The sequence below is a fragment of the Melozone crissalis genome, unplaced genomic scaffold, assembly GCF_028551555.1.
Source record: "Melozone crissalis strain CALT ecotype California unplaced genomic scaffold, PUWL_Pcris_2 ptg000253l_1, whole genome shotgun sequence".
Classification (NCBI taxonomy): domain Eukaryota; kingdom Metazoa; phylum Chordata; class Aves; order Passeriformes; family Passerellidae; genus Melozone; species Melozone crissalis.
In genome coordinates, this window is record NW_026536011.1 from 59,013 (window position 1) to 83,802 (window position 24,790).

The 24,790-nt window shown below is 49.9% G+C and overlaps 1 protein-coding gene across 1 annotated transcript in view; it reads right to left on the reverse strand.

Annotated features, from left to right (window-relative positions):
* The window catches only part of NFASC (neurofascin), a 56,464-nt gene that overhangs the window by 10,472 nt on the left and 21,202 nt on the right, over positions 1–24,790 (reverse strand). The window contains 10 exon segments of the mRNA XM_054294512.1: positions 1,800–1,955; positions 3,847–3,963; positions 6,397–6,636; positions 14,200–14,214; positions 17,489–17,636; positions 17,638–17,663; positions 18,438–18,560; positions 20,700–20,904; positions 21,988–22,103; positions 23,927–24,149. Coding sequence (XP_054150487.1) covers positions 1,800–1,955; positions 3,847–3,963; positions 6,397–6,636; positions 14,200–14,214; positions 17,489–17,636; positions 17,638–17,663; positions 18,438–18,560; positions 20,700–20,904; positions 21,988–22,103; positions 23,927–24,149 — 1,369 coding nt within the window.

The following is a 24,790-nucleotide window of genomic DNA, read 5'->3' on the forward strand; positions in this document are numbered from 1 at the left end:
CATCCCACAGGGCTCAGGTCAGCACCAGCCTCAATCCCGGGGATAAAGGTGGCTCCATCCCTTATTCTCCATGAAAATATCAGTAGGAACCTCTCAATTATGGAAAATATATGCAGAGTCTTCCCAGCAGGAATCAGCCAAGGATATTGTGCTTTTTTTCGCTGTTTTTTAATGATGCCCAGCCACTTGCTGTTGCCTCCATCACCCCATGGATCCCAAATGAGGGGAAAAGCTTGGGAGGAAGGAAAAGAGGCGGGTCCAGGTTGGGATTTGTTTTCCAGAGGGATAAAATGGTTATTCAGAGGGATAAAATTGTTATCCATAGGGATAACTCCCATGGGAGGGCGGGAGCTGATGGAGATTTCGGACTCAGGGAAAGATCCAGAAAGAGAAACAAAATTGGGGATTTAACTCAAAACTGGAGCTGTGCTGGGAGGGATCTGAGTCCAAAATCAGCTCTGATGGAACCAGAATATTCCAGGGGCTGCTGTGCCATGGATGTGCTCAGTCTCAGAGCAGTCTGGGGACAGAGCCAAGGGCAGACCTTGCTGGCGTTTTGTCAGCATTGAGCAGGGTTGGACACTCCAGAACCACCTGGATGTGGCACCTGGGGACATGGTGGTCTTGGCAGTGCCAGGGAATGGTGGGACTCTATGACGGCAGAGGCTTTTCCAATGTTAAATTCCATGGAACACCAGCAGCCACTGGGAATTACCGGGTGATATTCCAGATTTTATGACAATTTTGGCTGTGCACAGGGGGTGTGGGGAGCTCTGCTCCCCAGCTCCCACAGCTCTGTCTCTTTGAGATTCCCATTTTCCTTTTGCCATTCCCAACAGGGCCTGGAAATTGCCAGAGCTTCCCATCCCACAGCTGGAGCCGAGCAAAACTGTTTTAATTCCTTAGAAATCCCCACCTCTACCTACAGCACTGTCAGGGAGGCTGCTCCAGTATTTCCTGCTCTGTGGAATTCCAGCAGAGTGGAATTGACAAGAGCTGTGCACAGATCCCTTAGGAAAAGCCCCAGGTGGATAAGAAGGGATTTAGGGAATTTGGATTTACTGGGAATCATCAGGAGGGAACGGCGGAGTTTTACAAATGCACAAAGCCCCTGTGGGACAAAGGAGGGAGCATCTGGAACCGGGTGGGAAATGGGCGAATCCACAACCAGGAAAATGTGGAAACCACGCAGAAACAAAGCCTGGAAAACTCTACACAAAATGCCAGAGGAAGTATGCTGGGAGTATGGAAACCCCTAGGGATAATCTTATGCCAACACCACATTCCCATTCCCAATCCTGCGTCCCGTCAGTGACACCTCATTGTCCCCCAGAGTCCCAACGGGCACCAAGGGGCCACAAGCAGAGGCTGTGACAACATGAACATGCTCTCCTTCCTTTCCTTCATTCCAAGGATTCCCCATCCAAAGGAATCCCCATCCAAAGGATCCCCATCCATAAGGATCCCCATCCCAAGGATCCCAATCCAAAGGATCCTCATCCAAAAGGATCCCCATTATGAGGGATCCCCATCCCAAAGGATCCCCATCATGAGGGATCCTCATTCAAAGGATCTCCATCCAAAGGGATTCCCATTCAAAGGGATCCCCATCCAAATGAATCTCTGTCCCTTCCTGGGATTCTCATCCTCCATGCAATGCCAAGCAATCCCTGAGTTGAGGGCGGTGGGATGAGGGATTTCCATGCAGCCATCACCATGGGGATGGTGGGGCCATGCCGGGGCCATGCTGGGGACACGCCGGGGACACTCTGGGGACACGCGGCCGACGCCTGTCTCACCTGAGCTGGTGGTAAAGGTAATGTACGAGTGCTCGCTGGGGTGGGACCATATGGGGAACACCCACAGCTTGTACATCATCCCCGGCGTCAGATCCGCCAGCTGCACCGAGGACGGGCCCTGAGCCTTAACGGGGATTGATTTCTCTGTCTTGTTACCTGGGGAACAGAAACCGCACATCAAACCCCGCCCGGACACCCCACGGGGACACCGGGGACACTGCCTGGCGTGGGGCTGGCCCTGGGGGCTGGCCAGGAATGACACGGCTCCCGGGGCAGGGAGCTTCTGTTTGGGGTCAATACTGGGTCGGTACCCTGAGAACAAGGAGCTGCTGGTTTGGGGTCAATACTGAGACAAGGAATTTTTGGCTTGGGGTCATTTCCTGAGCCAAGAAACTTCTGGTTTGAGGTTGACACCAAAGCCAAGGAACTGCTGGTTTGGGGTCACTACCCTGGGGACAAAGATCTGCTGGTTTGGGGTCACTACTCTGGGGACAAGGAGTTGCTGGTTTGGGGTCAGTACTGAGCGAAGGAGCTGCTGGTTTGGGGTTGGTACTGACACAAGGAATTGTTGGTTTGGGGTTGGTGCTGAGCCAAAGAATTTCTGGTTTGAGGTTGGCACCACAGCCCAGGAGCTGCTGTTTGGGGTAATTTCCTGAACCAAGGAGCTGCTGGTTTGGGGTCAGTACTGAGCCAAGGAATTTCTGGCTTGGGGTCATTTCCCGAGCCAAGGAACTTCTGGTTTGAGGTTGATAGCAAAGCCAAGGAGATGCTGGTTTGGGGTCGGTACTGACACAAGGAACTGCTGGTTTGGGGTTGGTACTGAGCCAAAGAATTTCTGGCTTGGGGACATTTCCCGAGCCAAGGAACTTCTGGTTTGAGGTTGATACCAAAGCCAAGGAACTGCTGGTTTGGGGTCACTACTCTGGGGACAAGGAGCTGTTGGTTTGGGGTCATTTCCCAAGCCAAGGAACTGCTGGTTTGGGGTCATGATATTGCAGGCAAGGCACCATGAAATCCCTGGGATTAGGTGGGAATAATGTGGCTCTGGGGACAAGGAGCTGCTGGTTTGGGGTCACTGCCCTGGGGACAAGGAGCTGCTGGGGTCATTACCCACTGACAATTTGGCTTTGAGGTTTTGTTCCTTCAAATGCCACCAAAAGGGGAGGATTACCACAGCTGTCCAGAAAGGGCTGAAATCTTCAAGATTTCCTCCCTCAGCCAAACCCTGGAGAGGGAATCCCAAGGGATTGATGCTGCTGCATGGATTCAGCACCTGGGCTTGCTCCTTGTGCTTCCCAGTGACTGGGAAAAAATAGGGGTGGGTTGGGAGCTGGGATATTTGGGATTTAGGGCCTGGCAAGCTCATGCATATCCTGAAATATGGGAATTTTGGAGGCCAGGCACTGCATTGCACAGGGAATTGTTTAAAGGACAATTCAAGGTCATCTCCTAAGGGAAGTTGGAATGACCAGGAGGGGGTCCCTGCCTGGAATTACAATTTCAGGGATTCTGGACCAGCACAGCAGCGGATGCGAGGGCTGGGAAATAAACTCGGGGATGAGCAGCAGCCGTCACTGCCTCTCCAGAAACCCCAAACCAACCAACAAGATAAAAAACCTCTCCCTAAACCGGCACCAGACCCAGAGATCCCAGCTCTGCTTCCAGCCCAGGACGGAGCCGTACAAGGCTAAGGAACACCGAGGAGGAGGTTTGGGATCTTAGAGGATTCTGCCAACTCCAGGTTCAGGAATCCCATCTTCCAAATTCCCGTCAATTTCATTTTCCTCTCCGTTTTCCTTCTCTTCCCATTGACATCAACATTCCCAAAGACCATCAAACCCCACGGCCGTCGGCGCACGGAGAGGGAATCCCTGGAGAACCACCTCTGATCTACCCCAACCGCCACAACCACCATGTTTTCCCCTCTGTTTTTTTTTTCCAAGCTGGCCATGGAATCATGGAATTAAATCCAAGGAAAGGGCGGGAGCTGGCAGGATCTCTAAGGGCAGAGCCACCCCGTAGAGTCCCCACGCGATCTGATGCTTACTGGTGATATACTTAACCACAAAGTCAGTTCCTGCCGAGAAATTGTGGCTCCAGGTGATGTTTGCCCAGTTACTGTTTGCCATGGCTCTGATGTCCCATATGGACGATCCATTGGCGGCTGGGGGACAGGTTAGAACACGAGTTAGTCTTTAGTGGGGTTAGGCCCAGCTCAGAGGTCAAAGCTGGTGAAAAATCTCGAAAACCTGACAGAAACCCTACAAAACTGGCAAAGACCTTACAGAACCTCAAAAAAACCATAACAAAATGGTACAAAAGCCTTACAAAACCTCAAAAACCATAAAAAACTGCACCAAAACCTTATTAAACCTCAAAAAACCCCAAAAAACTGTTCAAAAACCTTATAAAATGTCATAAAAACAAATAAGGATCATAAAAGCTTCATAAAAAGCTTAAAAGGCCCTACAAATGCCTTACAAAAAATGTCACAAAATCCTTACAAAAACCTCACAAATCCTTACAAAATCCATTAAAAAGACCTTACAAAAACATTATAAAACCTCATGAAAACACATAAGCATCATAAAAAACCTTTAAAAACCTTACAGAAGCCTCACAAAAAACCTTACAGAAGCCTCAAAAAAACCTTAAAAACTTTAAAAAACTTTGCAAAAACCTACAAAATTCTTACAAAATCTTCACAAAATCCTTACAAAACCTCACAAAATCCTTACTAAAACCTCACAAAAACCTCAAAAAATCCTTTCAAAATCATTACATAAACCTGAAGCGAACACTTTGGTCTCAGCCTAGGCATGAACAAACCTCAGCCGAAGGCTGCATCGATTCTTTCCAGGATTCCCAACATTTTTAGGGAATTTTTATGGATGTTTAAACCCAACAGCACTCGGCTCATCCCGGAATTCTTCTGGGGCACATCCCTGAGGATCTGGGCCAGCGGGGAAACCTCATCTCGGAATTCCTGCATGGATGAGCACGGATCCAGTGCTGGGAGTGGCAGGGAATTGTCACTTCACCGTGGCCCCGGTGGGACAATGAGGTCACTCGTGTGTGAGGTTGAAGTTAAGGGATCTCGGCGTTGCTTGGGATGAGTTCCGTTCCTACAGAAGTGGGAGCCAACCCCACACTTTAGTGGGGTTTTAAGGGACAGCAGAGAAGTGACACCTTGGGGTTTTATTGTCATTTTTCCTCGAGGTGTTTCAATGTTTTGATGCCATAAATCTGGGATTAACCGCCACAATCCCTTGGAAAAAGCCAATTTGGGGTTTTTAGGACTTGACGCTGTGGGGTGACCTGGAATCCCTTAAATCCCAACTGGGTTGGATGGGGACCCCGGAGGTTCCTCATTGCCTCCTGTCCTCTTTCCCTGCTCTGCTCTCTGCAGATCCCCCCTCCAGAAACTTTTGGTGGCTTTAAAGCATTTAAAACTGATTTTATGCAAAAATATAGAGAAATGGCTTTGAGCTCAGTCATAGAATCATCCAGACTCAATTGAGCAGGAATCCACATTTTCCACTATCCCAGGCTGCTCCAAACCCCATACAAGTTTTTAAAGCAGATTTCATTCCCTGTTTACCTCGATTTATTTTTCAAACATTATTTATAAACCGTCAATTCCGTTACCCTGGCGTTTCAACCCCAGATAAATCCTTCCAGATTTATCCCTCAAACACATCCAGGAGGGAAGATTTCCCCACCAGAGCTGAGTTTGATTCTCCTGATGGTATGAGAAGATCTGGGAAACGCCTGGCACGGGGATGGTGCTGGAACTCCCACCCTTCCCTGGCGTTCCCGGGGGCTCCGGCAGTGCAGGAAGCAGCGGGATAAACCCAAGGACTCGGATAAATCCTGACAGGTCTCCTTGCTAACAGCTGAGGTGCTAAATCCGAGCTGACATCTCCTGCAGGAGCACCAGAACCCGTTTGTAACAGCTCTAAACGCCACATCACACTTTGGGGGGAATTTGTAGGGTTTTCCACCTCTTCCCAAACTGCATCCGGCATCACCACACCCCCAGAGGGGCTGGGGTTGTTCCCTGTGGCACAGAGCCCTCCAAATTACCACTGGTGCACTGAGACTCCACAGAACCCTCCGAATTCCCACTAGTACACCCAGATTCTACAGAACCCTCCAAATTCCAGATTGATTCCAGATTCCAAAGAACCCTCCAAATTCCCACTGGTACTTCCAGATTCTACAGAACCCTCAGATTTCAACTTGTACTCCCAGGTTTTACAAAACTCTCCAAATTTCCACTTGTACACTCAGATTCCGCAGAACCTCCAAATTCCCACTGATACACTGAGATTCTACAGAACCCTCCAAATTCTGGTTCTCTCAGATTCCACAGAAACTCCAAATTCCAACTTGCACACCCAGATTTCACAGAACTCTCCAAATTCTCACTCGTTCACTCAGATTCTGCAGAACCCTCCAAATTCCAACTTGTACACCCAGATTCCCATCCCGGAGCCATGGGATGGCTCAGATTTTCCCGTTATCCCAAGGAATCGAGGCAGGGAAGGGTCCAGTAGGGTTAGAGAGGGGTTAGAGGAGAAGGAAAGCTCAGTACCCAACTCGTGCCTGGTGGTGGCTGCCGGAGCCCTCTCGGCAGCGGCGCTGGTGCTGGCGGCGGTGCTGGCGGCGGTGCTGGTGGTGGTTGTGGTTGTTGTGGTGGTGGTTGTTGTGGTTGTGGTGTCGGTGGTGGTTGGGGTGGTTGTAGGACTGATTGTAGGACTGGTTTCAGGAGTGGTTTCAGGACTGGTTTCTGCACTGGCTTCCTCCACTGCGGTTGGAGGTGGCCCAGTTGCCTCTGGGAGAGGGAAACATCGGCTTTGTACCTGAGGTGGCGTCTCCTGGGCACTGCCCTCCCTGGGGCGGCACGGAACGGAGCAAATCCCGCCAGGAACACACGGCTGGACCCCTTTCCCTGCCCCTGGCCCCATGCAGGGATGGCCTGGGCTGATCCCAGGGGCTGGGAGAGGTGCAGGAGCAAATGCCATTGGGAATGCCGGGCTGAGCCACTTTTCCTACCCCTGTCCCCATGCAAGGGTGTCCTGAGCCCATCCCAGGACTTGGGAGAGGTGCAGGAGCAAACCCCACTGGGAACACAGGGCTGAATTCCTTTTTCCTGTCCCTGGCCCCACACAAGGATGGCCTGAGCCCATCCCAAGGGCTGGAGCAAATCCCACTGGGAACACATGCCTGGACTCCTTTTCCTACCCCTGTCCCCATGCAAGGGTGTCCTGATCCCATCCCAGGATTTGGGAGAGGTGCAGGAGCAAATCCCACTGGGAATGCCAGGCTGAGCCACTCTTCAAACCCCTTTTCCTAGCCCTGTCCCCCTGAGCCCATTCCAGAGAGGTGCTGGGGCTGCTCCTGTTCCCCCAGTTTGATCCCAATCCCAAACCCAGTCCCAGGCCTGAACGAGCTGCTTTTCCTCTGTCTTTTCCCTGCCCATCACCCTCCTGGGATAAACCAGCACTGCCAGCCTGAGAAAATGCAGCTGAGGGAACCCTCAGGTTTGTCCTCACCCCATTGTCCCACGGCATTCCAGGGAATGGGATTTAGCTCGAGGAAAACGCACTAATCCCATTAATCCCATTAATCCCATTAATCCCATTAATCCGGCTGGCCCTGCACTACACCTGCAGCATTTTTGGAGCTGCCAGCTCTGCCTGCAGCTTCCCAGCTTTTTCCAGCCTGGAGAAGGAGCAGCTCCGGCATCGAGGGAGGTTTAACTCGCGGGGGAGGGAGGCTTGGAGCTCGGGCAGGGCTGTCCCTCCCAATTTACATTGAAATGAGGGTTTGGAACACCCCGAGCCGTCCAGGGGGGATAACTGAGAGCGATTTGTTTGTTAATTGTCTCACTCGGGCTGTGATCCCAAGGAAAAGCGGGAATGTGCTCCAAGGAAAGGGGGAAATGTGTCCTTTAACCCACCCTGAGTGGGGTGAGGGTCCCACAGGAGGGAGGGGAGCACTGGATGGGGCTGGAACCTTCCAGCAGAAAACGCAGCCGGAATTCAGAAATACCAAAGGTGACTCCGAGGGGACTCACCCCGGCACGCTCAGGTTAAATTATATTTATCATCATTATTCCTGCAGGCCACAGGATTCCAAATCCCTCTGATGGGAGAAGAAAGCCAGATTTTATAAATATCTCCCTCAAACCACAACAGCTCTAGGGAAGCACTTGAAAACCAGTCCTAGGAGCAAGCCAGGCTTTTCTTCCACACCCAGCCCATCCCCAAGGAGAGCCAAGCCCTGAAACTCAGCATCCAAAGGCTGAGAGGGGCAGGAGCTCTCTGAGATGCAAAATTAGAGTTTGAGCACAGCTGAAAGCACCAGCCGGGGTCAGGGGTGACCCCAGAGCAGCCCCAGGTGCTCAAAAACTCCAGCCCAGCTCCAGGAGTGCCCCCAGAGAACTCCTGGGTCCTCACAGTCCCCCTAAAACTCCAGGCCAGCCTCAGGGATAACTCCAGAGCATTCCTGGTTCCTTGAAAGTGCCCCAGGAGCAGCCAGAGTCACCCCAAAACCCCATCCATACCCAGGGGTGCCCCCAGAGCACCCCCAGCTCCTTAAAAGCACCAGCCCGACCACCAAGAGCAGCCACAGTCACCCCAAAACCCCCATCCAGCCCCGGGAGTAGCCACAGTTACCCCAAAAATCGCGTCCAGCCCCAGGAGCAGCCACAGCCACCCCAAAACCCCCATTGGGCCCCAGGAACAGCCACAGTCACCCCAAAAACCACGTCCAGCCATAGGAGCAGCCACAGCCACCCCAAAACCCCTCTCGGCGCTGACCCCACAGCATCCCCCAATCTCATGCACCCCAATCCGAAGCCCCCCGTGCACAGCCCGTCCCTGCCCCGGCCAGGGGGAGGTGACAGGGAGGGGACACATCCAAAGGCTCGGCTTTGCCCTCGCGTGTTCGTGGTGAGCCAAAAACAAAAAACCAAAAAGGGATTTTTGCGTTTTGCCCTTCTGGGTTTGTTCCGCGGGTCTGAAGGCAGCTAAAAGCTTTTCCTGCGCTGGGATTTGTCCCCATCCATCTCCGCGGATTGCTGGAGGGTTTTTGGGGTTAAGAGATTGGTGTCGCCGGGTTAATGTCCCCATTAACGGGATGGAGCCGCGCCGGAGGCTGGGAACACTCAGCTAATGCAGGCTCGGCATTCCCATGGGAATCCCGGCTCCCCTCGGAGGAAAACGAGACCTCAAAAGGCACAAAGTGAATTTGGGGAAGGCGGGAGCCGGTGGAAAACCTGGCACAGCTTTCCAGCTTCCATGGGGGAAGCAGAAATTCAGGTTTTAATGCTCCTCCAGATTTTAGATGGGAAGAGATTATCCGGGATAAATCTCTGAGCATCCCCCACGCACCCAAATCCTCCGGGATTCTGCCCCTCCTGGAGCAGCGGGATGAGCTGCCAGCGGCTCCAGGCGGGGTTTGCCCTCCCTGCCCCACTTCCCTGGCTCTGGGGGAAGCGATCCCCGCCAGCGGAGCCGTCACTTCCCATCAGGATAACGGGGGATGGATCCGAGAGAGACCCGGGAGGGGATGGAGGGATGAAAATCAGCCTGGCAGGAGCGGGGACAGGTGAAGAGTGGGATGGGGTGAGCTGGAAAACTCGGGGAGGGCAGGGTGGGAGTGTGGTTCCCATGGAGAGGGAAAGGTGGGGTTTGATCCTAAACCGCCCCGGGATGAGGAGCTGAGGCCTCGTCTGGGTTTAAATCTGAAATGGATGCGGGAGGAGAGCTCGGATTTGGGGAGGGGGAGATGGGGGGCGTTCGCTGGTCTTTGGAATCCATCCCCCAATGAGGGCTGGGGGCGATTTCAGGGATCACAGGAATCCAATATCCCCCAAACTAAAGGGATCTCAGGGAACTCAGGGATCAAGGGAGATTTCAGACATCCCATGGATCTGATATACCCCAAAGAAAAAAGATCTCAGGGGTCTCAGGGATCACAGGGATCAAGGGGGATTTCAGGGATCTGATATCCCCCAAAGAAAAGGGATTTCAGGGATCCCAGGGATCCGATATCCCCCAAAGTAAAAGGATCGCAGGGATCAAGGAGGATTTCAGACATCCCATGGAGCTGATATCCCCCAATGAAAAGGGATCTCAGGGATCAGAGGGATTTCAGGGATCACAGGGATCCAGTGTCCCCCAAAGAAAAAGGATCTCAGGGATCAGAGGGTTTTCAGGGATCTGATATCCTCCAAAGAAAAGGGATCTCAGGGATCAAGGGAGATTTCAGGGATCCCAGGGGTCTGATATCCCCAAAGAAGAGGGATTTTAGGGATCAGAGGGATCTCAGGGAGCAGAGGAATCAAGGGGGATTTTAGGGTTTTTGGAGATCCCAAGGATCCGAGATCCCCCAAAGAAAAGAGATCTCTGGGATCAAGGGGGATTTCAGGGATTTGATATCCCCCAAAGGAAAGGGATGTCAGGGATCCAACAATCCCTTCCTGGGGTCCCCTCTCGCGGCCACCAGGAGTGACAAAGATCCCAAAGGGAGACAGAAGACCCAGGGTGGCTTTCCTGGACCTTTGGAAAGCCTGGAAATCCCATCCATTCTCCTAAAAACACCGTGGTGCTCCAGGCACGGCATTCCCGAGCTTTGTGGAGGAGTTGGAATTGTTCTCCTGCATTCCCAGGGCTTGGACAGAAAGTTAGGGGCCAGGATGGAGCACCTGGAATTTGTGGGACGGGGGGGAAATTCCCCTTTTCCAAAGAGAGCAGCCAATTCCCCATCCCAGACAGGGCAGCATCAGGAAATTGCTCCAAGGGGGAAGAAATCACCCGGGAAATTCGGATTAAAAACCACCAGCAGCAATTCCAGCTCTTTATTCCATTTTAGCCGAGCCCATCTTCCTGGAAAGCGCCAAACGAGCACTCAGCTCTTTAATTGCCTCCCTTTCAAGGCTTTTTCTGTCTCTGAGATCCATTATTCCCTCTCAGGGAAGGATGGGGGGAAGATGATGGATTGAAGATGCAGCAATTAATAATTTCACTAATGAGAGATGCTGAGCTCTTCGCTGCCTCCCCAGCTGGGAGTGAGCCATAAAAACAAAATAAAATAAAGAGTCCAAACCTTTCACAAAACCTGTTTGAAGCTCAGATTAGGGGGAAAAATCCCAGAGAGGGAAAATCCTAAAAGAAAACCAGGATTTTTTTAAGGGAAGCTCTAAGAAAAAGACACAAATCCTGCTCAGAGTAGGATAATTCATTAAAAGTGGCTCCTTTTTTTTTTTTTTTTTTCAAAATGCATGAAACAATCCCAATCTGTGCTGCCTTTTAATTATTTAAAGGTGCTTTTAATGTGTTGTTGGGCTGTGGCAACAGCTTTCCCTGGGGTGTGTCTACAAAATAATGAGGCTTGGAGAAATTGGGATGAATTTTTTATGATTTTTGATGATTGGGCTGAGGACATTGGCAGAGGTTAATTTTAATTCTCCCGGTTTTTACCAAGAGAAAGAAATTGAGAGTCCATGGCTGCAAAGTGCTGAAAATCTGACGTGGAAAGAGAAGAAATTGGAGAAGAGAAGGAGGTGATGGAGCAGAAAGAGAGGACTCAGCAATTCCTTCTGTTTCTAAAATGAAAAATGGGATTTTTCTCCTCAAATTCCCATTTATGGACAGAGAAAAGTCAGGATTTTCCCTTTGAGTCTAAACCCAATTTCTTTATGCTCCCTGATGAAGTTTTTTCCATAAGGATGGAAAATCAAAAATCCAGTTTTGGATTTTTTTCTCACTCAGAGCATAAATAAAAACTCTTTTTAAATCTCCTCTTTTTCCCAAATCTCCTCTCCTGTCATCCAAAGCCTGGCTTAGGAAAGGTGAAGCCTTTCCTGAGGGAAAATCCCTGCACTTCACTTCGATTTCATCACCTGCTCTGGTTCCTCCTTAACCTGTGTCAGGTTTTTCCTGGAAAATGAACTTTTCATTCCCTGTCAGCACCAGGAGAATTTTCCTGCAATTCAGGACAAATTCCATAAAAATCCACCAGATCTGGGTCAGCCAGTGGAGATGGGGAAGGTCAGGGAGCATTTCCAAGGATTTTTTGGGAAGAGAAACATCCTCTGGAGCATGAGGAGAAGCAGATCCAGCTCTGGAGCAGGACTGGGGTGGGAAAGGGAATTTTCTATGCCCTGAGTCCCCTCCTGGAGCCTGGCATGGGGAGGAAGATGAGGCAGCAATTCCCGACCTCCAGCTCCACTTCCCGACTCTCCAAAGTGTCATTTCTCCTTTTGGAAAGGGGGAAATGGAGGGATGGGCCCTGGATAATTGGGGGATTATCCCTGAAATCACAAATAATTCCAGTGGGGCAAGAAATGAATGGAATTATTTGGTGCTGGGAGGATGAAGAGATCAGGCTGCAATTCCAGAGTTCAGCAGGACCCTCTGGAAGCAGAAAAGGGCTTGAGGTGATCCTGATCCACAAAGAAAATCTGGATTCTGTTGGCTGAGCCAAAACCTGGATGGAGAAGGAGCTGGAGGAGAGGGTGGTCCTGATCCTGAGGTTCTTTATGTAGATTTTCAGGGATTTTATGTTCATTTCCAGAATTTTTTATGTTAATTTTCAGGATTTTTATGTGCCTTTCCAGGATTTGTAAGCGCATTTTCAAGTCCCCACCACGTAAACCTGACCAATCTGTTATTCCTCTTTTTTTGAGGGGGAAGAGTAAAAGACAGAAATGAGAAAAATTGGCATCTGTTCAGGAATTGGGGGGGGGGGGGGGGGGGGGAAGCAAAATAAAATTGGGAAGAGAAATCGCTGCAGCAAAATCCAAGGAAAAGGAACATCCACAAGGCGGGAAAGCGAATCCTGCACTTGGATCCCTCGGGAAAACCTTCCCTGGGAAGCTGTTCCTGCTTGGAATGTGCAGAGGCAAAGCAGGACCTGCTGAGAGCCTGGGAGCTGCTGCTGCTCCCAAAAAAGCTTTTTTTGGGACAGTTTTGGGGCTGGCTGCACCCCCTGCTCGGAAATTCCCTCTTTTCTGAGCTGGGAAAAAGATGATTGGAATGTGGGAAATGTGTGTTGGGTGTGGCAAAATCAGTATTTTCCAAGTTTGGGAGAGTTGGAATTGTGTTGTGGCGATGCAGGGTGGAGCTGGGATGTCCGGGATCGGGTTTTCCATGGAAGCAGGAGGAGGAGGAGGAGGAGGAGGAGAAGGAGGAGCTGTCCCTGGTGCTGGAAAAGTTCTTTCCCTGCTCCCACGTTTTGGGAATAGCGAGGAGGGCAAAGCCAGCAGAAGGCTCCATGCAGAACATGCACAGCTCAAATTCCTGCTCAACCCTTCCAATGGACACCGGGAATGGGAGGAATCTCCTGGATGAAAGCCCTGGGAGAGCTACAGGGAATCTCCAAAAAACAAACAAACAAAAAAATCCCAGATCTCCAGCTGTGATCCCACAGGTGCTGGGAGCCAGAAATGTTCTGGGGTTTGTGGGGTGGGGATGGTGAGGGTTAAAAAGGGAGAGAGGTATGTGCAGAGCTGGGGGTTAAAATCCTCTGAGAGAGGGGGGAAAAGCTCTTAATTGGGGAAAAAAATCTTTAATAGGGAAAACCTCTCTTTCATAGAGGAAAAAGCCCCTCAAAAAAGGGGGGAAAGTCTTTAATAGGGGAAAATCCCTTTTCTCTTAAACGGGAGAAAATGCCTTTAATAGAGGGAAACACAGTCTTTAATAGGGAATAAAACATTTTTCATATGGAAAAAATCCCCTCTAAAACAGGGGAAAAGCCCTCTAAAACAGGGGCGAAAACCTTCATTAAAGGGGAAAAAATTGTCTGTTAGGGAAAAAAAAACCCCACTAATATAAGGGGAAAAAACCCATTAAAATATGAAAAAAACCCTCTTTAACAAAGAAAAAACCATCTTTAATATTGAAAAAAACCCTGTTTAAGAGGAAAAAAAACCCCACTTTTTTAGGGAAAAAACCCCCTCTTTAATAGAGAAAAAATCATTTTTAATAGTGGAAAAAAAACCACTTTAAAAGGGGAAAAAAAGTCTTTAATGGGGGAAAAAACCCCACTTTAAAATGAAAATAAAACCCCTCTTAAATAGGGAAAAAAACCCCTTTTTAATAGGGAAAAATCCCATTTTAATGGGAACTCGACTCTCCTTTGGGCTTGCCCATGGCCACCGTGGTTTGGTTTTCACGAGATTTTTGAGCGGCTTTTAAGCCTGGCTTAGAGACCTTTTAATCTTCGCCTGCCCCGCTGTGGAGCCGCCCTGGTGCCCTTTGTGTCTGGAAGGATTGAAATGCCCAATTGGCGTGGCCATTGGAAGGGTTTTAACGAACTTCTCGGCTTAATTGGCAGCTTAATTGGCAAGCTCCGTTGCCCCCATGCCGGTTACCTCCGGGTACGGTACCTGGGCTTGGCGTGGCTTCGGAGGGCAGCGCCAGGGATAGAGAGAGAGAGAAAGGGGGGAAAAACGGGAAAACAGAGAGAAAGAGGGAAGAGAAAAACACAGGAATTTATCAAACAACCCCAACACGCCGCCAGGACACTCGGAGTCATCGGAGAGAGGAGACGGAGGGGGAAAATGGGATTAAATCCGACGTGAGGCAGGCTCTGGAATCCAGGAATCTGGGATAAATGAGGAATCGGAGATAAACCAGGAATCTGGGATAAACCATGCCAGCGAATCTGGGATAAACCAGGAATCAGGATAAACCATGCCAGGGAATCTGGGATAAACCAGGAATCAGGGATAAACCATGCCAGCGAATCTGGGATAAACCAATAATCAGGGATAAACCATGCCAGGCAATCAAGGATAAACCATGCCAGAGAATCCGGGATAAACCACACCAGGGAATCAGGGATAAACCAGGAACTGAGGGATAAACCAGGAATCAGGGATAAACCACGCCAGGGAATCTGGAGTAAATCAGGAATGAGGGATAAATCATGCCAGGGAATCAGGGATAAACCAGGAATCAGGAAATCTGAGATAAACCAGGATTCAGGGATAAATCATGTCAGGGAATCCAGGATAAACTGGGAATCAAGGATAAACCAGGAATCAGCGATAAACCACGCCAGGGAATCTGGGATAAACCACACCAGGATCCAGGTTAAACACCCAAGAGAGGGCAGAGGTGGCACTGAGGTGACAACAGTGGCATCAAGGTGACAATGGTGGTGTTAAGCTGAGTACTTAAGTGGGTATTTAGGTCTAATACCAACAAAACCCGATTTTGACACTGAATTTTGAACTTCACCATGGTTTTAAACTGGTTTTGACTCTGCATTTTGAATTTTGCATCGGTTTTTCCTTGCTCATCCCACCTGATTTAAATTCTGTGATTGGAGGAGTGTGGTGAGCAGGAAACCTCCTTGGAGCATGCAAATGGGTTTAATTTCCTTAATCTGCTTATTTTCCTTAAATTCCAGCCGCGTCTCTCCCTCAGCTTGGCAGGAAGTCCCATCAAAGTGAGTAAAACTCACCTATTTTGTGCTTTACCTCGTGTTTGGAGTGCAAATTTCTGTGATACGGGAGTAAATTACTCAAATGTTATAAATTTTTGTGTTTTGACAGCAAATTTTGTCTTTTTGCCACATCCTCACCCAAACCCCACAGAGGAGGTTCCTTATCTTGTCCAGTGGATTTGGACACCACCTGAATATTTCCAATACATAAAATTGATCCAAATCAATTAAAATTTATACACCATGACTGTCATGTCACTATTATCAGTGTCCAAAATCTGGGTGTGAACCAGTTAAAAATATTCACTTTTCAGCTTCAATTCAACCCCTGAGCTCTCACAATTCCTTTTAAAGCAATTCCAGACCCTTCTCATGTTTTCCTTGGTTGTTTTCTCCCCACCACATCCAATAAATTTTGCCAGATCCCACCCCAGGGGGGTCGAGAATGCTTTTATTCCCATTGGATCCGGGCAGGAATCACTTTCCCCACTCAGGGCCATTAGCTGGGATGGGGGATGGAGGGAAGGAGAGAAAACCCCATTAAATCCCAGCTCTAACCAAATCCCAGCTCTGCCAGCCGAGCCTAAAGAGGGGAGAGAGCCGCCCTTGGTTCCCTCAGGGCTCCAGAACTTCCACTTAAATTCGATGGATGTTCCACAAGGGGAATTTTATCTGATTATGGGGCCGAGATTTGGGCTCTGGAGGCTTTTAAGGTCAGGTGACACCCATGGGGAGACAGGGAGGGGATACTGAGAATTTTATCTGATTATGGGGCTGAGATTGGGGCTCTGGAGGCTTTTAGGGTCAGGTGACACCCATGGGGTGACAGAGAGGTGGCATCAGGAATTTTATCTGATTATGGAGCTGAGATTGGGGCTCTGGAGGCTTTTAGGGTCAGGTGACACCCATGGGGTGACAGAGAGGTGGCATCAGGAATTTTATCTGATTATGGAGCTGAGATTTAGGCTCTGGAGGCTTTTAGGGTGGGGTGACACCTGTAGGGTGACAGGGAGGTGGCACCAGGAATTTTATCTGATTATGGGGCCGAGATTTGGGCTCTGGAGGCTTTTAGGGTCAGGTGACACCCATGGGGAGACAGGGAGGGGATACTGAGAATTTTATCTGATTATGGAGCTGAGATTGGGGCTCTTCAGGTGATACCCGTGGGGTGACAGGGAGGTGGCACAGAGGTCCCTGCACTCAAAAATCCCCCAAAGCTGCCCCTGTTGAGCTCACAGAGAAACACAGAGGAGCAAATCAGAGCTTCACCCTCAGCGCAAGGAGAGAGAGATCCCAAAATCACAGATTGGTTTGGGTTGGAAAGGACCTCAAATCTCATCCAGTCCCACCCAGGGACACTTCCACATCCCAAGCTGACTTTGGACACTTCCAGAGGTGCAGGATCATCCACAACCTCCCCGTGCCAGCATTTCCAAACACTCTGAATGAGGAATTCCTTCCTGAATCCAATCTTGCCCTGCCCTCTTTTGGTAAAAACCATAAATTCTACAAATTCTCCAGCTCTAGGGCACACAAGGAATGTCCCTCCTTTGAGGACCACCAGGAGGTTCCTTGGGACAGTCCCCAGGTCATCTCAGCTGGGTTTTTACTGCAGCATTTGGCCACCTCCACCTCTGCAAAAAAACTTCAGTGCCCATTGCTGCCCTGCACTCCTGGTTTTTGGGATTCTCTAATTCAATTTTTGGGCTGTTCCATGGCCCGTTGTGATGCCATTTTTGGGTTCACCATGGCCTGTCACAATGTCATTTTTTGGGTTTGCCACATCCTGTCACAGTGGCATTTTTTGGCTGTTCCATGGCCTGTCATGATAACATTTTGGGCTATTCCATGGCCTGTCAGGATAACATGTGTGGCATTTGTCACATCCTGCCACAATGCCATTTTTTGGCTGTTCCATGGCCTGCCACAAAGATATTTTTGCAATTTCCCAAGGCCTGTCTTTATGCCATTTCTGGGGTTGCCACATTCTGCCACAATGCCATTTTTTGGCTATTCCATGGCCTGACATAATAACATTTTTGGTGTTTGTCACATCCTGCCATGATACCATTTTTGGGGTTGCCACATCCTATCACGGTGCCATTTTTGGGCTGTTCCATGGCCTGTCACAATACCATTTTTGGGGTTGCCACATCCTGCCACGATGCCATTTTTTGGGTTTGACACATCCCTGTCCCCTCGGCCGAGCCGAGTGCTGCCCTTACCTTCATCCAGCAGCGCCGGCGAATCCTCCATCAGGATCTCTCCCTCTCCCACCTGGGTGCGGGCGCGGAGCCTGAAGCGGTAGCGGGAGATGGGGTCTGACCTCTGCAGGGTGAACCTCGTCTGGTTGGGGGACAGGTTCTCCACCACCGTCCCTGCCCATCCGGGACCCGTTAACTGCAGAGGGAAGGCAGGCAGGCGGGGCTCAGGAATTTTGGGGGTGTCCAGTTCATCCCTCACCCCTCACAGGTGGTCTGTGAGGTCACTGTGGGGACTCTGAGGGGCTCAGAGCTGTTGCTGCTCTTGAACATGGCCAGGTTGGGGCAGTTGGTGACACCCTGGCTTGGGGACCTGCTGGGGGGGACCTTCAGGTGCTCTCTACTGTCCCAGGCTCTGGGGTATCGCTTTCTAAATCTTGTGTTTGGATGAGCACCAAAATGACTCTGTCTGCACCTAAAATCTTCCTAAATCCAAGATCCAGCTGATTTTCCCTCGAAAATTGAGTCTGGGGAGCTGCTGAGCACCCACCCCCTCCTTGATTAGGTGGAGATGTCTCCAGCTTGTCCCTTCACCCCAGAGAGGTTCTGTGGGGTCACTGTGGGGCTCAGAGCTGTTAAATACTCCCAGTTTGGGGCACTTGGGGACATTCAGGTGGGCAGAGAAGGCTCAGGGTCATTCAGGCCCTGGACATCAACCAATTTGTGTTGTGTGAGCACAAAAATGCCTCAGGCTGCACCTAAAATCTTCCTAAATCTGAGATAAAACCAATCTCCTTTCAAAAATTGAGTCTGGGGAGCTGCTGAGCACCCACGAACCCCCTTACAGATGGCCAGGACCCCTCCCAACACCAGTTTGTCCCACATGGAAGTCTCCAATTCCTCATGGATCTGGCAAAAAACAGGAAGGGAAGGATTTCCTGATTTATCCGCGGGAGGAAGACGCGGGACGTACAGGGTGTGTATTGGAGGGTGTATCCCGTGATGATCCCGTTGGGGTGCTCGGGGTGATCCCACTCCAGGTTGATGATTTCCAGGTTGGGCTGTCGGATCCGCAGGTACCTGGGGGCGCTGGGCACTTGGAGGGGAGCGGGGAGGAGAGGGGAGAGAGGAGAAAACACACACGGGGTAACGAACCTGCCGCTGGGGCCCCGGCCACTCCAAAATCCCACGCAGACACACCCTGAATGGATCACACAAGGATTTATCCCAAAAATCAGGAGCCAGGTGAGGCTTTTGGCCAAAAATTCCCGTGGGATTCTCCAGTGAGGCCACAGAGCTGGAATGCAGCTCCCACCCTGCTGCTCCTGTTGGACCCAAACTTCCTGGCCTTCCTTACACCCCCGTTCCATGTGAAGGTTGGGAAATTTTAATCCCAAAAATTTCTCCCTTAGAGACACAAAAAGTATCCCAAAAACTTCTCTGAACTCCAGCTCTACTTCTCCTCTAGGACCCAAATTTCCTGACCTTCCTTACATCCCCCGCCCATCCCAAAGATTTCTCACAGAAGCACAAAAAGTATCCCAAAAAATTCTCAGAACTCCAGCCCTACTTCTCCTCTTGGACCCAAATTCCTGACCTTCCTTACATCCCCCCACCAATCCCAAATTTTCCATCCCACAGATTTCTCTCTTAGAAGAACAATAAATATCCCAAAAATTTCTCTTAATTCCAGCCCCGTTTCTGCCTGCTGGAGACAAATTTCCCAACCTTCCTTACACCCCTCCCTCCCATCCCAAAGTTTTCATCCCACAGATTTCTCTCTTAGAACCCCCAAAAGTGGCTTCTCTTATCCCAAAAAATCACCGGGAAACAGAATTCCGGAGATCTCAGCTTCCCACTGCTCCTCACCCTAAGGAATGTTTGGGGTTATCGCTGCTTTAACTGCTGAAGGAAGGAAAGAATTATCCAGCCTGGAGTTAAATTACTCTCCTGATTTCCTCCTAATTGCGGTGTCTTAATTGGGGGAAGAGAGATGGGAGAGTTCGGGGATCTATTTTTAGTTGTTCAGGATATCCTTCAGCCTCCTCAATGTCAGTTTGAGTTGATAAAAGGGCTTGGTGGTGTAGGAAAAAGAAAATCTGCATTTTCCCCTTGATAACAGTAAAATCTATAATTATTAATTAATGCCACCCTCATATCCTTATCATCACCCCAAATGTCCAAAGCCACACCAGATCCCCCAGAAATAAAGTTACAATGCCCCTCCCTGCAAAATCTTCAGGAATTGAACCTTTTTGTCTGAAAAAACCTCAATTATCCACAAAAAATCCTTAAAAAATTGGGATTTTCCAAAGGAATTGTGAAGGAAGAGACAGCACTGAAAGGAAGAGAAAAGGGGAGACCCCAAAATATTTTGAGACAAGGCTTGCAAATCTTTTCTTGCATTTTTGCGACCTTCTGTGCCTGAATTCCCTCCTGTGCTGTAGGAAAAGTCACTCCCAGCCGTTGGAATTGCGGCTCCAACTCTGAATTATCAGCGTGTCTAAAAATACCTCCTGTGCCAGCGACAAAATTAAACCCTTGAGTTCATCCTTGACACAAGAACGAGGTGCTCTTGCCTTAATAGCCTGGCAGTGATTCCTGAAGGTCCTGGGAAGGTTTTCCTGCCTTTTCCAGGATGGATCCTGTCACCCTGTTTTTTTAAGATTTTCTAAGCCTTCTGATGTCGACATTCTTGTATTGAACTTTCTCACACACTTTCTGTAAATAACTCATTGTTTTGCATTTCTTTATGGAGGAGGAGAACATTGATGGGCTGTTGGTTTGTCCAGTGTCATTGGAGAGGTGGCACTGTCACCCTCTGATCTGCTGTCACTTTTAGAAAACTATAAATGTTGGAGTCAGAAAATAAACTTTCCCTTTTCTTTCACCTTGAGAACAGCGGTGTGAGCTTGTGTTCTTTTGTGTCCTATGTGACAGGATACAACCACTGCCACATCCCAAACTGCAGCTCAGGGACAGCTCAGGCAGGAAACCAAGGTCGCTGTGCTGTGCCTAGGAATGGATTTTGCAAATATTTCTCTTGTTCAGCCCAAAATCTTCTTGGCTGAGGTGTCCAGACCCCCTAAATGGGAATTTTTGGGGAATGCTGAAGGGATCAGGAGCCAACTCCAGCTGTGGCTTCAACGATGCCACTGACGGCGACAGCGCCAAGTGATGCTCAGCTAAAATCCCTCCTCAGAGGGATCCCAAAGAATTCCCTGTGGGAACATACCTCCTTCAGGGGTGGGGAATTCCTTCATTTCGCTGCGGGGCCCGTCCCCTCGGCCGTTGGTGACCACCATCTCCAGCTTGTAGTTGCTGTAAGGGAACAGCCGGGACACGATGCCCCGGTTGCGGTCTCCAGGAAAACTCACAAACTGCCGTTTTTTGGAGACCCACAGGTTCTTCAGCAAGCTGCTGTCTCTCCAGAAATAGGCCTTCAAGAAACAGGCAGGCCAGGTGAAGCTTTTTTCCCCCCCTTTAATAAAGGGGTTTTGGGGGTTTTTAGATGTTAAAAAGCAGAATTTTGTCTGTAAGGGTGGGAGTTTTTAGAGGAATTAGTGAAGCTCCATGAGGAAAATCTGGATGTTATCCAAGGAAGAGGCTGAGCAGGGGGTTAAGATCTTCCCAAAACATGGAGCAAAACCACTGAGCTCAGACTAAAGGTGTTCTTAATTCCCAAGGATTAAAATCCAAGTGGTTCTCCCTTTCTGCTCACAATGGACAAGGAAAGGTGAGACACACTCAGGCATTAATAAAATCCTGAATTTGGGAAATCTCCCATTCAAGCTCCTGACTGCAAATCCTATTCCATGCAGAAACAGGAATCCATTCAGAAAATCCCCCAGAAACAGGAAAAGTGGAACAAGCTGATGATCGGGCAGGGAATGCTGAGATTCTTTGCCAAATGTGAAGTTTTGGGAATGTTTTGACACCCAGGGAAGGGCCCTGCTCAGGGTTTGGCTTGGTTTGAATGGTTCCATCCTCTGTGCATCAGCAGTAAAATTAAATATTAGATCTAAGTCTGGATAGACTGATAAATATTAAATATAAACCTGGAAAGACCTGGAAAAACACGGATCCACACTGGTTTTAGCACTCAGTTAGTCCTGACTGCAGGTTTAGGCCTTACAGGGGTTGTTGATCAGTAAAAAACACTGTCAGTACTTTGGGGATGACACAAAACCTGACCTGGTTTGGGTCACTCCCTCAGAGCCCCTTTGCTCTGTGGCCTGCACCACCCCAACCCCTCCCTGTTTTCTTGCAGCATCCCAAATCCTGCAGCCAAGCCCAGAGGAAGCAACAGGAGACGTCCCCGACCCCATCCTGACACCCCAAAGAGCAAATCCTTGGTGCTGCCCCAAACCCAAAGCTCCTGGTGACCAAAGGAAGTTTTCTGTCATCCCCACACCCAGCAGCTCCATCCCCTGGGAGCCAGCTGGGAATTTTGGGAGGTTTAGCTGTGTTAATGGTCAGTGCTGGGCGCAGATTTGGGACTGGGGAGTTTGGGATTTGCTCACTCGGTACTCCTTGAGCTGTCCCTGGATGGTGTCCAGGTGCACCCGGGTCCAGGTCAGAGCTATGGCAGTGCTGTTTAACACTCTGATCCTGACATCCGTGGGCGCAGCCTTGGGATCTGGGTTTGCAGGGACAAAGCAGAGCGGCCATTAGGAACCTGGGATGACCCTGGAGCTCGGACAGATGGACAGCTGGACAGCTGGACACCCCCTGCTGTGCTTTTCCCACTACAAATCCCATGAGCAGCAGCTCCACCCTCTTCCGTGGGAAGAAAGTAAATCCGATTTCACACCTCCAGCCATCAGGAGAACATTCCTGACCCAGCTAAAAGGGGAAATTCCTGCTGCAGGGAAGGATCTGGCTCACCTGCCTCTCCAGGTGAGGGATCCCAGCACGCCCAACTCTCTCCTTCCTCACCTGTCCCAAAGTTGGACCCCAAAGATCCAAAAAACCTCATTTCCATATTTTTAATCAGAATTTGGTCAATTTGCTGTTGATCCAGTTGAGATTTTACCTCCTTTCTACAGCTTCTGCTGTGTGGAGAGACCTGGAGTGAAGCAGCTCAGATTTGACTATTTTTGGGAAAAGTTTTTGTGGATTTTTGGGATCTTTAACCCATCCCAGCCCTCAAACAAAGGCAGAAGTTTTGATCTCCCTGCTTTGCCTCCATACAACACACACACACTTGGAGGCTCATCCAGATCCTCCCAAACCTCCAAATTATTGCAGGAATTTCCAGAAGAAATTTTTAAAAAACCCTGGGAGGGCATAGAAAATGGATCTTTCCCAGTAACAACCCCTGAACTCAGTCCAGTTTGCTTCCAGTGCTTTGTCTTCTCCTAATTCCCCCTTTTTCACCCTATTTTCCTTGCCCTGTCTCTTCTGGGAGATCCTCAGCTGGAGGAGGTGTTGTCTGTGCCATCCCAATTCCAAAATTCCATCTTTACTTCCAATTTCTGTGCCCTGCTTGTGCCCCTTGTCTTCAAACCTGGGGCAATGGATGGTCACCTGGTTTATCCCAGAATTCCAGCTTTACTTCCAGTTTTTGTGCCTCGGCTTCAAACCTGGAACCTCCTGCCTCATCCACCTTCCTTCTTGAAAAATCCTGAAGTCCCACAGCCAGGGGGACTTCCATAGCCCAGGTGGCCACGGACAGCCCAGGTGACCACAGAGAGGAACACCTCCCATGGCCCAGGTGGCCATGGACAGGGACACTTTTACAGCGCAGGTGGCCACGGACAGTGACACCTTCCACAGTCCAAGTGGCCACACATAGGGACTCCTCCCATAGCCCAGGTGGCCATGGACAAAGACACCTTTTATAGCCCAGGTGGCCATGGACAGGGACACTGTTTATAGCCCAGGGCCATGGACAGGGACAGCTTCCACAGTCCAGGTGACCACAGACAGGGAGATCTTCCATAGCCCAGGTGGCCACACATAGGGGCACCTCTCAAAGCTGAGGTGGCCACACATAGGGACACCTTGTATAGCCCAGGTGGCCACAGACAGGAACATCTCCCATAGCCCAAGATGGCCACAGACAGGGACACCTTCCATAGCCCAGGTGGCCATGGACAGGACCACCTTTTATAGCCCAGGTGGCCACAGACAAGAACAAATCCCATAGCCCAGGTTGCCATCGTCAGGGACACCTCCCATAGCCCAAGATGGCCACAGACAGGGACACCTCCCATAGCCCACGTGGCCACAGACAGGCACAATTTTTATAGCCCAGGTGGCCACGGACCAGAAGATCTTCCATAGCCCAGGAGGCCCTAGGTAGGGACACCTTCCACAGTCCAGGTCCTCCAAACCTTGTCCAAACTAAAAGTGGATTTTTGTCCCAAATCCCTCAGTGCCTCACTCACATCCCGGACACTCCTTGCCCTTGGATGGGCCCATCCCCACAATCCCACCTGTGGCTGATGGAATACTCACAATCCTCCCCGGAGTATCCGATGTAGGTGTCGGGCTCGGGGGCTCTGCCGAAGTCGTTCTCAGCCTGCACCTTGATCTCGTAGGGGACGAAGATGGGCGTGTTCCACACCACGTGCCGCGCGCTCCGCACGGTCTCGTTGTACCAGCTCCCGCGCGGGTCCCGCCGCCGCCACCGCACGATGTACCTGAGGTTGGGCCCGTACGCCTGAGTTGCGTTCAGAGGCTTCAGTGGGGTGAAACACAGTAGGAAAAATGAGAAGGAGGAAAAACAAATTTTAAAAAAAATTAATTTTTCTGCCAAGGATATCTCATCTCAAAGTTCTGCTCAGCAGTGGGGTTGTATTCCAGGCTCCATCAGCAAATCCCAAAGGAGGGTGAGGTTTGAGGTTTTGCTCCCAAGGAGAGGCAGAACGAGTTCTTGTCCTCCAGAGCCATGGCAGGGCTGGGAAATTTTATTCAAAATTTCAGTACAAAAATCCAAGATTTTATTCCTGGTTTGGGTTGAAAGGGATTTAAATTCCAAGCCCCTCCCATGGGCAGGGACATTTCCACTAGTCCAACTTCCTTATCTATATATGATATAAAATAAATCAAATATGTGCATAATATCAAATTACACAACATATATTCCATATTTACTATCCCCCTATTCCAGCCTCTGTTCCCGCTGCCATTCCAGCTCTCCCCACGACTCATCCCTGATTTGTGGCTGACACCTGCTGGTGCAGGGAGCAAAGCAGGAGCAGCCCCATAAATCCTCTGAGCTGCTCAAGGACTCGACTTCATCCTCAGGAAGCTGAGTCTGGAATCCGGCATCTTTGGATGCCACATCTTTGCATTATTTTACTTTCAGTTTTTAGAATT